Consider the following 12,800-nt stretch of genomic DNA (forward strand, 5'->3'; position numbering starts at 1 on the left):
GGCCTTTTTGTCCACATCAGTGCCTGACCTCACAAATGCGCTTCTGGAAAATTGGTCAAAAATTCCCATAGACACACTGCTAAACCTTGTGGACAGCCATCCAAGAAAACTTGAAGCTATTATAGCTGCAAAGGGTGGGCCAACTCAATATTGAACCCTACAGATTAAAGCTGTTGTATACCCGCACAAAATTTATTTATTTTTTTTAAACCTGTAAGGCAAAAGGCACGCATACTAGCTCATTTTGAAATACTTACCTTAGAACGAGGCGTCGGCAGCTGATCCCGGTCCACGCCGAGGGAGCTGACATTTCCCCTCGGCGTGTCTTCCAGGTTCTCGGCTCCGGTGCTGTGAGTAGCCGAAGCCGCAATGTCGTCACTTCCGGGCATGCGTGCGGGAGACTTCTTTCCCGCAAGGTCCGGCAGCGTCTGCATGCAAAGTGAATATATCATAAACCGTACAAGTTTAGGAGATATTCATTCTACCTACAGGTAAGCCTTATTATAGGCTTACCTGTAGGTAAAAATACAAAAAAAAGGGTCTACAACCACTTTAAGACTGGGATGCCATTAAAGTTTGTGTGTGTGTAAAGGCAGGCGTCCCAATGCAGTTTTTTTAAGGACAAACAAGCATTCATTTTCTTGAATATTGTACTGTAACAATTGTTTTTTTCCCCAGTCCTTAGACAATTAAACATAAAGCACTTTTTCTATTTTTTTTTTATCAGTGTTGTTTAAAAATAAATAGTGTTACTGCACATTAAAAAGTATGCATTTTATTCTATAACTTGTCCTGTTTAAAACAACACTGAAATTATGATTTTGGTATAAAGCATTGCAAAGTTATTTACAAATAAAGTAAAGTAGTCTTTTTAAATTTTGCACTTTTTTTTTTCAGTGTGATACGTGTAAATATATGTAAAAGGTGTAAAATATTAATAAACAAAGCAAACAAAAACAGAAAAAAAAGTTAAGTATTAGTTAATAAAATAGAAAAAAAACACAAATCACCAGGAAAATTATATTTGAAAGGGGAAGGAGAAAAAGGAGTTAATTAGGACTGATTAGCGTAAACTAAGGGTTAATAAGGGGTTCAACGGAGGAATATTTCATTTACAAAAAAAACTAAAAACTTTTTTAACCTGTCAGGTTGCTTTAATTGACTTCAGGGGCAGATCAAAGTTCATCCCTTTGATCTGCAAATGAATAAACAGAAAGATACAAAATGAAACAATGTTTCTTTGTATCTTTCTGTATTTGTGGCTTAGCAATGTTGTTGATAAACATTGCCAAACTGCTTTTTTTTTTTTTTCGACAGCTCCTGCTACTGGGACCTTCTTTGTGTATTCGGCAGTGCTGCTACGATTCATCAGAGCTGAATTGCCGTGTACTGTGACAGGGGGGATCCCGGAAGCAGGACAGAAGGATTGGACATACTAGAGACTCCCTATGTACAATGATGACCTTTTTTGGGTGTGTCTAGCACGCCCAGAGTCTGCAACTGGTTATTCTTGGTGTGGCGCCAAATCTGACCCAGTGATCAGGGTCAAGCATCCCAACACCCAGCACCGCCCACTGTAGTTCTCAGAACAGAAAATTGTACAACACAGAATCATATTGATTTATTTCATGTATTCCTGGATTCTATTTACTATTTGGTCCCCTACTCTCTGTTATATTTGCAGCACCCTCCTAGCGTAGGATGCTAAGTAAATTTAGTGTCTGGCTCCTTCTGCAATGCAAGGGAGCAGTGATTGTTTGTCCTGGTTTGTTCAGGTTTCACAGGCTGGAAGTTTAATTGTTTCCCTCTGCCTCTCGTAGAAACTTCCAGAGCTTAGGGAGGGAGATTCACATGATCAGCCTGAATATTTATTTATCATGTTCCAGCTAATGTCTGGAGAGGAGTGCCCAGAAGGGGGCTGTAAAGGTGATAAATTGTCTGAAGCACTAGAGAGCAGGGCTCCTTCTCCCCAAGAGGTTTCCAGAGCTTGAGGGGCTGCTGCCCTTGGTAGCACATGGACTTTGTAGCTGTTCTGGAGGCCTCAGCAGTGTCTGGGCTAAAGGCCTGGATGGATATCCTGAGAAGCTGATTGCAGGACATCACCACAAGGATTCTGGTCTGAAGAAGGACTGTCTCGCTCACTAGACGACAGTGTCTGGAGGAAACTGGAAGGTGGCAGCTGTCCTGGCAATATGTGAGTACAGACTCTAAATTGAGCCCTGTGACTGTGCAGTGTTCTGGAAATCACATTGGCTACCAATAGTTGTGCAGTCCGCAAGGTAACCAGATGCCAAAAAAACTTGCCTCCTGGTCCCCAGCTGTGAGGACTTGTGCCTCGTTTCCACTGAGCGGATTGGTTTGAGTCGGTACAGTTTGGAAGGCCTAGAATGGTCCGGCCTATTCAGGTGAGCGTTTCCACTGCAAGTCGGACCGCCAGGGGCCATATGTGGGTTTAGAAAAAATGCCTAGCATGGCGTCACACATCCGTCAATCAGTGGAATGTATCGTAGCTCCGCCCTAACCAAACCGTACCATTTTCTATGGCCCCACATCTGAAGCAGGACCCAGAATGGTGCAGTTGTATGGGCCGCTTTCATAATGGAAACACTCAAAATAGCGTACCGTACCTAACTGATCTGCTCAGTGGAAACCAGACATTAATATTCATAATTACTTAGTTCCAGATGCAACATGTTCCACTTTTGTTGCCTGCACTGGAACATACTGCACTGGTGTGAACTAGGTCATACATGTTAAACACTGTCCATGTGTTTTTGATGCAGAATAAAAACACACTGGTGGTGGGCCAGCCCTTTAGGATCAATCACAGTATTGTACCAATTGACATTTCTAGGAGTCACAAAGAGAGCTTTCTGAGGACTCATCCAAACTTTGCTTCGGGGCTATCAGGACCCATGAATCAGACCGAGACAGAAGTATAGTTAAATCACACTTGTTTAATAATAATAATAATATAAACAGAGTAAGCGTAGTCAAAGCAAGCCAGAGTTCAGTAACCGGATCAGGTAGTCAGCCAAGCAAATGTCAGAGAGCCAGAGATAAATGTAGTAGTACAGCAAGCAGGATCAGGAACCAGAAGGAACGTCAGCGGAGCAAGTCTTCAACAGGAACGCAGGAGAAAGTCTCTGTGATGTTGACAAAGGCGAAGGCAGAGATCAAGTGAGCTGGACGGCTTTAAGTAGGCAGGACTGACGAGCAGAATCAACAACAGCTGGGTAACTGTGGAGAGAGATAGGAGCTGGCAATTAGCCGACAGCTGAGCGGCCAGCTTAGAGAAGGAAGGGCTGAGCCCAGCCCTGACAGGGGCCCTGTGAAATGTAGTTACGCCCCTTTGAAAAGGGTAGCCACAGAGAATTTTTGCCCACTGCTGTGAGAGAGGAGGCAGATGTTTTCAGAAGAATCTCTCAAAGTCTGTTAAACCTTGGGGAAGCCAGAGCATGTTGCTCAACAGAGAGGTAATGTATCAGTAGCTTAAGAAAAATTGGAGAATCCCCCAGGGGGGTTTTTAGCGGCAATTATGATGTATTCATACAAGAAATATAGTAAAAGTATAATAAAATCATTTATTGTGCAAACCACAACTTGCAAGTCATTCATCAAAATTCTTATACAAATACAAAACTCTGGTAACGGACATATCTCAGAATATTCCATCTGAGTTTAGTACAATTCATTTTACAATACATTTAAAACACAAAGTCAATTAATTAATGGACATCCACATGAATACCCCGACGCGTTTCGACCTGTGCTGTTTCGGTCTTCTTCAGGGGATTGTATTCTGGTGAAATATATCAAAGGTTTCAATATTACCACACCTTGTATCATATTAGAAACTGTATGTGTATGTATAATGTTGTTATATTTACCACTTAAAGGATGAGTTTCGAACAAAAAGTCACATATCCAGAGGTTTCCAAAAGGGAAGTATGTATCAGTAGCTTTAGCAAGTAAGAACTACTGTTTGGAGGATCTGGACAAGGATCATGAGATAGGGATTTTACAGTTAGGGCCAGAAAGGCTAGGATTTATTTTTAGCTTTTGTTTCTTGGGTTCCTACGGCTGTAAATTCTGCTTATGTTGTATCTTATACTAGGTGCACAATAAAGCTGCCTGCAGCCAATTTGCAACCTGAACCACGGTATGGACTCTCGCCAGCTTCACATAAAACCTCCACCTGAGGTTGTCTTTCCCAAGAGATGGCAAAAGCAAGAATGCTATCATTACAAGTTATTGTTGTGACCTTCTAGTGATCTTCTTTAAATGTTAAGGCCATTGAGCTTAGCTAAAGTGTATATAACGACAAAACATTTTGGTGTAGTTTTAGGGTAGGAAAGGGTTTACACCCCTTTCAAGTTATTATTTGCTGACTGTGTCCCAGAAGATTTCATTTACTTCCTGTCCTTGAGACACAATAGGAAACCTCTCCATCGTGAACACAATTCCCATTTTAGAGTTATCAGAGGAACATGTGTTTCCATTAGAAGATTTCCCCTCACCTCTTGCTCTATTGACAACTTAAACATTTTTTGATTGTGAAAGCGACATTAAAGCTTTATTTTTTTAAATTAAAATAACAAAGATGCTATACTTACCTGCTCCGTGCAATGGTTTTTACCATCCCTGATCCTCTTCTTCTGGGGTCCCCCACCCGCATTCCAGGCTCCTCCCCCACACCCAGTGCTCCCATGAAAAACCTCCTTCCACGGGGCACCCATGCATGCTCACTCCTGAGCCCCTCTGTCTATGTCTAGTTACACGGAGTGGGTGGCTAGGCCCTGACCCCCGTTCTCTCGGCACAGTATGTAATTGACAGCAGCGGGAGCTATCAATCTGCCCAATGATGAGGGGGACAGTGGTAAAAGCCGATGCTCTGGTGCATATTGCTGGATCGGATTGGATCAGGCTCAGGTCAGAAAAAGGGTGGCTGGGGGGGGGGGGGATCCTGCAGCACAGATTGTTTTTCACCTTAATGCATAGAATGCATTAAAGGGGAAAAACCTTAAGACTTTGGAGCCACTTTAAGGCAGAGGAGTTGGGGGGCTATGTGTTCCGGCTGAGTGTTTTTACACTTCCCAAGTGTAAATGAGGCATTAGAGGGGCTACATTGTTTTGAAGGGTCCACTGAAGCCTTGGCATAGCCACCCTTACAAGAATTTTCCCACTTGGCGTTACAGGTTGTTGACGTTCCGTGCGCTGACACACACAGACAGCCCAGGAAGCTAAGCCACACCTTTCACTGTTCTTCCAGGGATTGATTGGCAGAAGGGTTGAAAACAGCCATGGGTTAAGACACCAGCAGGAACTCTATGCTGGGAATGCAGGAGCTTTCATGGTGCTAAAGATCATGGGACATGTAGTCCCACAGCAGGTGGACATGTGAATTTTGGGTGAAGTCAGTAGTTCGCAATGCCCAAATGGAAGTTTGGGGAGGCGGCGACATGAAATAAGGAGCCAGTGGCTTTTATGTAAACTATTTGTAAGTGATTGAGGACATATTGGTTTAAAGAGGAGCTCCAGCCCCCCACCACCACCACCAAAAAAATTAAAGTCAGCAGCTACAGATAATGTAGCTGCTGACTTTTAATATTAGAACAGGGATCCTGCAATGTCGGCACCCCAGATGATTTTTCAATCAGCTCTCAGGTGCTGCCGCCCCTATTCCTTATAAGGGAAACGGAGAGTGAAGCCGCACGGCTTCACATCTGGTTCCCTGCTGCGCATGCGCGAAGCGTGCTGCACCTTGTAAAGACCCGATGGCGGGGGAAGGAGAAAGGGGGGGGCAAACTTCCTGGGGACCTCTCCACAGCGAGGTCACTCGAAAGTGGGTCAGGTACCTGTCCAAAACACCCGCTACCCGCTCCCCCCCCCCTAAAAGGTGCTAAATGTGGCAGCTGAGGTGGTAAAGAAGCAAACAAGCGGAGCTTCCCCATTTGGGCGGAGATCTGCTTTAAGTTTGCGTAGTGGAAATAAAGGGGTTGATTTACTAAAACTAGAGAGTGCAAAATCTGGTACAGCTGTGCATGGTAGCCAATCAAATTCTAACTTCAGCTTGTTCAATTAAAGCGGAACTTCAACCTTCCTGATGATTTTCCTCCTCTTCATCCCTCCTCCTTCCACTGAACAGCTATAGGGTTTTTTTATTTTCTTCCTCCTCTTGTCTGTTTACCTTTTTTATCAAAATCTATTTCTTCCCAACCTTTCTTCTGTCATTTGCCTAGGCAAATGATGACAGCACCCCCCTGGTGCTTCTTGGGACATATGACATGTATATCCCAGGAGGCGCCGGGAACATCCATTCACTAAATCAGGGGGGCGGACCTAGTGGTCATGTCATCAGAAGGAGTGCCTGTGCCTCCCGATGACATCCCAGAAGAAGATGGCGGCGCGGGACCCGAGTGCTGGCTACAGAAAAAGGGGATCTCAACGGGACAACGCTGGATCCACTGGGTGGGTGAATGTCCTTCCTGTGCAGAACATCAGGTAGTCAGGGGGAAGAAAAAAAATTTAGGGGGGGGTAAAGTTCCTCTTTAAGCTTTGACAAAAAACCTTGAAGCCGATTGGTTTCTTTGTAGTGCTACACCAGATTTTGCACTCTCCAGTTTTAGTAAATCAACCCTAAATACCTAAGTGTAAAAAAAGAGGAGGATTTAATAGTACTTTAACAAGATTAAAGGACAAATGTACTTTAACATGTATAAGAAAGTGTTTTTATTTTATTTTTTTGTTCTTATTTTGGATAGAGCAAGGTAGTGTTAGACCTTCTTGTTAGGTTTTTATTGCTGACTCTGTCCCCTCTGGGGAGGTACATCCTGCTATTTGTCCCAGTGACCATTGTCACTGGGACAGAAAGTGAGGGGAAATCCTAAAAATTTTGAGCAAGAGGTTCGGGAAAATTCTGCAATGGGGACACTTGTTAATATGAAAACTCCCTAAGATGGGAATTCTCTTAAAGAAGAAGTACAACCAAAGCTTTTTTGGCTGTTCTTCTCCTCCTATGGATCACAACTAAAGCCCACCTTCAGCTGACGTCACAAAGCTGGTCCAGGCTCTGAAAAGATCCTGACTATATGGTCGGGATCCACTCAGGAGCCTGGACTGGCACCTGGTTTAGCATCTTAGTGATTCGCCGAGAACCTGAGCTGGTCCCTCCCGCCCCCCCTCCATAGTCCAGCACTCCAGTGAGCACTGGAGGGGGCAGAGACTGTCTTGGCTCTCTGCTTAGAGCAAAGGGTTGAACTGAGCGATGAACGGTGTTTGATCACTCAATTCTCAGTCCTAGAACCAGCAGGGGACAGATGCAGCATCGTTTTTTTTTTTTTTTTTCAAAGCCCATACTTCTCTTTTAACTTTGGAGACATTTTCATTTCATTTCCTGTTGTGTTTCCAGAACAGGAAGTGAAGAAAAACTTCCGCAGTGTGGCACAGAATGAAACAACCTGATAGGGCTTTTACTCTTACTTTGAGAAGCCCATCAATTGTTGGCCACAACAATTAACGTGCTTCCTATTGGAATAAATGGGGTGGCAAAGGCATATGTGCATACTTGCTGGGAGACTTTCAGTGAATAGCCTGTGCAGCACCCAGCAGCCCCACAGCAAAGATCTCCCTGGGTAATGGATAGGTAAATGGAGGAATTTCTTTTTTTTCTTTTTTTTTTTCAAACATATTTTAAAAAAATGTAAAGCCTATATAAAGTGAATATGGTGCACATACAAATTTGGCCTGTTCTCGGCCTGATCTGTTCAAAATTTCCATGATATAAAAAATATTTCCAGTTTCTTTGATTCACCTCTGGCAGGTTTATACAATTGTTATAGCTTTTTCTCTCTGGTATGCTGGATCATTAAATAAGCCTCAAACACTCGTTCTCCGCTTTCCTAATTGGCGTGCCGCGTGTAGTTTTCCACCGCAGGATAATTAACTCCCCCATGGCTCATTACTGGCTGAAAAGGGATAGCTTCAGCGCAGATGTAGATATTTCTTTCTTTTTTTTTTTGTTCCTCACAGTTCATTGATACAGCTAAGCAAAAAAGTTAACCTTCACATCTTATTTGATACACTAACTTCTGTCTGTGATGGCATAACTATACCCAACATAAGGGAAAGCTGGGAAAAAAATATTCTTGATCTTCTGCAATATAATCAACTTTCGGGAATCACAGTTGGAATGTAATTAAATTACCAAAAATGTTCTGCCTATAGAATGTTACTTTGTTGTTCTGTGTCACATTATATTTATCCTTTCTTTAAATTATTATATTAAAACGTTAACAATTGAGATTAGGTCCACTTTAGTATGGTGGTCGGTGTAAATATGTGCAAACGAAACCTCTTGGGTTTTAATGTGAACTGTTAGACGGGGTAATTCGGTTTGTTGCAGGCTGGCTGGTAAGTAAGCTGGGAATTTTTTTGTTGCTTTTGACATGCGTCCAGTTATAGGTTGAGGTGGTTGCCGTTTGTACTGTTGGTGAATTGGTGAGGGGATGCACTGGATACCTTTACTTTCATTGTGCTATTGCTGGGTGTCCAGTGCATCCCTATACCTTCAAGGAGGGGTGGGCTCCCTCCTGGCTTACCTATCCTTAATCTAATAATTATGTTATATACGTGCTCCAGCTTTGGACACTGTCAAAATTTATAGAGTTGGGACTGCAGTACACTGGGGTCCTGTGACGTGGCCTCTGCAGCTTATGCATGTATTTGCAAATGTGTGCAAACGAAACCCTTTGGTTTTAACGTGAGCTGTCATACAGCACAATTCGGTTTATTGCAGGCTGGCTGGTAAGTGAACTGGGAATTTTTGTTTGTTGTTTTTTTTTTCAAATGTGTTGCCCTTCCATGTACTTCTTGCTGCAAAGGCCAGTTATAGGTTGGGGTGGTTGCCATTTGTTTGTACTATTGATGGTGGGTGTAGTCTTGTATGTTTCTTATGATGATTGCAACATGACTCATATTTGGCCCCAGTTCATGTAGAAACCCTCAGAGCACAAAAAACGCACAAAAACAAAAAATTCAGAGCAGAGGGCTGACAGTTTAAGGTTTAGCATACAGATTTGTATATTTGGGGGTTGTTACAATGTATGGCACCCCTATACTTGCAGACACTTGACTATTACACTTATATAAAATTGTTGGACATCCTAATCCAAAAGCATTTGCATTAATATGGATCCCCCCTTCGCAGGTCCGGCGCTCCCACTAGGCGAACTAGGCAGCCGCCTAGGGTGAACTGCTGCCTAGAGGGCACAGCCACGGCCGCTGGTTTACCTACTAGCCTGGCCTGGGAATACAAGTGGCTGAAGAATGACATCCTACACAGGGCTGGGGCACTGACTGACTCTGCAGAAAAGGCAGCAGCCATGGGGGACATCCATCATGGCTGCTGCGGAGAAGGTGAGGAGGGTGACACTGAGCAGGCTCCTGGGAGTGAGGAGACAGCTGGGGAGGCGGGCACCATGTCTCAGGTCTCAGGATGGAGGAGAAGTTTATGCTGCGCCGGTGAGTCCACTCTGACAACCAGCGCCCTGTTGTAGGCACCCGCGCCCTAGGCAAGACTAACGCCAACCTCCCCTCCCGAGCCGGGCGGAAGGGGTGGTGTTAGTCTTGCCTACTAGTGCGTGAAAGTCAAGCACTGACCCTGCCCCTTCAAAACTATAACAGCCTCCACTCTTCTGAAAGGCTTCCACAAGACTTTGGAGTGATTGTGGGAATTTCTGTCCATTCAGCCAAAAAGCCATTTGTGAGGTCAGGGGATAATGCTGGACGAAAAGACCTGACTCACAATCAGTGTTCCAGTTCATCACAAATGTGTTCGGTAGGGCTGAGGTCAGCGCTGTATGCAGGCCTATTGATTTCCTATACACCAAGCTTATCAAACCATGTGTTTATGGATTTGACTTAATGTAAAGGGGAACAGTCAAGCTGGAACAGAAAACGGCCTTCTCCAAACTGTTATCACAAGTTTTGGAGATCACAATTGTCTAAAATATCTGACCTCAACTTTGAATGGGTGTACATACTTTTGGTCATATAATGTAACTATTTTCGAACAAACAGCAACCTCTCTTTATGTTTCTTTTTGAATGTAGGAAGCCATGAGCTGGAGCAGATGCAGCTGATCCTGGACACAATCCCCGTGGTCCATGAGGAAGACAAAGAAGAACTTCTTAAAGTTATGCCGTCATTTGTTAACACCACCTGGGTAGTGAAGAGACCTCTGAGAAAGCTTCTGCCAGAAATGAACCTGGAAGGTGAGGGCTCAGTTTGTGTTTTCTCCATACAATAGAAAAAACAGTCTCTGCCTCTAAAGTTATGCATCAATCACAGATGCTCTAGAAACATTAAAGACCCATATTCCTAAAAGTTTTCCCATAATATGCTTAACATTTTCTTGAAACTTGACACTCACCTTCCCAGAGTCTAATTCTTTTGTAAGCTCCATGGCGTTAATAACCTTCTTCCCTCCCTGACATGACAAGGTTCAGGCCCGGTGATTGCTCGCTCAGGCTATAGCACTGCATCCTCTAAGGAAGTAGAGAAGGTTACATGTTCCCTCAGATAAACAGATGAATGGGATGACAGAGGAGAATAGAGAAGGTAAGTATCACTGGTTGTGGGGTGCCATAGCAATGGCCAAGTTGGCATAGTCTCTTTAAATAGAAACAGTTGCCAGGGTTTTATATGACAGTATAGTATAGGAAGCATCTAAAGACTGTAAAAGTAACATCCACATTTCAAGTAGACAGTAGTGACTAAACTGTAGGTAATCAGGTCAGTGTTTTATAAACGTTGTTCTGTTTAGAGTTTAAATTATTGAATGAGGCAACCAGTGGTATAACTAGAACCTTCAGGGCCGTGGTGCAAGAAACCATGATGAGACCAAGATAAACTTATTTGGTTCAGATGGTGTCAAGCGTGTGTGGCAGCAACCAGGTGAGGAGTACAAAGACAAGTGTGTCTTGCCTACAGTCAAGCATGGTGGTGGGAGTGTCATGGTCTGAGGCTGCATGAGTGCTGCCGGCACTGGGGAGCTACAGTTCACTGAGGGAACCATGAATGCCAACATATACTGTGACATACTAAAGCAGAGCATGATCCCCTCCTTTCGGAGATTGGGCCGCAGGGCAGTATTCCACTGTGATAACGACCCCAAACACACCTCCGAGACGACCACTGCCTTGCTAAAGAAGCTGAGGGTAAAGGTAATGGACTGGCCAAGCATATCTCCAGACCTAAACCCTATTGAGCATCTGTGGGGCATCCTCAAATGGAAGGTGGAGGAGCGCAAGGTCTCTAACATCCATCAGCTCCGTGATGTGGTCATGGAGGAGTGGAAGAGGACTCCAATGGCAACCTGTGAAGCTCTGGTAAACTCCATGCCCAAGAGGGTTAAAGCAGTGCTGGAAAATAATGGTGGCCACACAAAATATTGACACTTTGGGCTCAATTTGGACATTTTCACTTAGGGGTATACTCACTTTTGATGCCAGTGGTTTAGATATTAATGGCTGTGTGTTGAGTTATTTTGAGGGGACAGCAAATTTACACTGTTATACAAGCTGTACACTCACTACTTTACATTGTAGCAAAGTGTCATTTCTTCAGTGTTGTCACATGAAAAGATGAAATTAAAATATTTACAAAAATGTGAGGGGTGTACTCACTTTTGTGAGATACTGTATATAGTGCCAACAGTTTGCACAGCTGTTTACAACATGAGGCCAGACAGTGCAGTTACAATACAATTAAAACCAGGAAATTTAAAGTAAGTGTAGCGGTACCCCCCGTAGGAGCTGCTGAGTGTTGTGGTCCATTTGTCACCCTGCTCAGCCTGGCATTCACCTCTCAGACACTCCGAGACATAGAACAGTCCATGTACTTTGTTTTTGTTTGTTTTTATTGAGGGATATTGAACTTGGATGGGGTAAGGGAAGTGTGGGATGCACAGTAGAATTTGTAGAACTTGCTTGTGACAACTATATACTGCATACTATCGCTCCTCAGCTCCTCCAGCATTTCGCTTGCTGGAGCTTTCAGGCACAGTTAGCACAAAGTGGTTAGGCCGGACACTGACTCAGCCAGGCCTTAGCAACTGCCCTTTGCAGGCAGGATCCGCAGGCTCCTATAGTGTTGCAAAAGTAGAAACTTCCTGATACTAGCTGTTCTAACATGCGGCTACTGAGCCCAGTAACCCATCTTCATGCCCTGCCAGCCCTCCTGGCTGCAGCTGCCCTTCTCCACTACCCATGACACCACAGTCCACTCCTCTGGTTCTGCACCCATCCCATACTGCATTATCCCAGTCCTCTCAGGCATGCCTCCCCAGGTCTGGGCATGTCACTCACCAGCTCCCCTGGCTGCGACCAGTTGTTCCTCTCCCTGGAGACTTGCCCGGCAGTGCTCTCTCTTGCTGTCCTCTCTTGCTTCTCCTGTGCCTCCTGTCCTGGACACCTCCATGTTTTCTGGGAGGGCCCCGTCCGCACCCGAGCCCAGGCCAGAAGTTAACCCCCTCCCCCAGACTGGGGAGCTCCCTCAAAGGCCCCGAAAGCCTAGCACCCCATCTCCAGCTCTTCCACCCGAACAACTCCTCCCCAGCTGGGCTGACCCTGGGTATTTTATGGAGGCCTGTCCCGTGCCAATCCAAGTTGGGGATTTATCAGGGCAGAACACCCCAGGTGGCTCCACCTCCCCTCCAGCCTCTATTTCTAGAAAACACTGGAACATTCTAGAAAGAAGTAAGAGGTCCTAGTGATGACACCTGTGAGTCACCCAGCACT

The 12,800-nt window shown here is 44.5% G+C and overlaps 1 protein-coding gene across 1 annotated transcript in view; it reads left to right on the forward strand.

Moving 5' to 3' along the window:
* The window catches only part of MAPK4 (mitogen-activated protein kinase 4), a 164,583-nt gene that overhangs the window by 141,196 nt on the left and 10,587 nt on the right, over positions 1-12,800 (forward strand). Inside the window, exon 4 of the mRNA XM_073619718.1 lies at positions 10,113-10,274. Coding sequence (XP_073475819.1) covers positions 10,113-10,274 — 162 coding nt within the window. The remainder of the gene's footprint in view (positions 1-10,112; positions 10,275-12,800) is intronic.

This window comes from Aquarana catesbeiana, linkage group LG01 (assembly GCF_042186555.1).
Source record: "Aquarana catesbeiana isolate 2022-GZ linkage group LG01, ASM4218655v1, whole genome shotgun sequence".
Taxonomy (NCBI): Eukaryota; Metazoa; Chordata; class Amphibia; order Anura; family Ranidae; genus Aquarana; species Aquarana catesbeiana.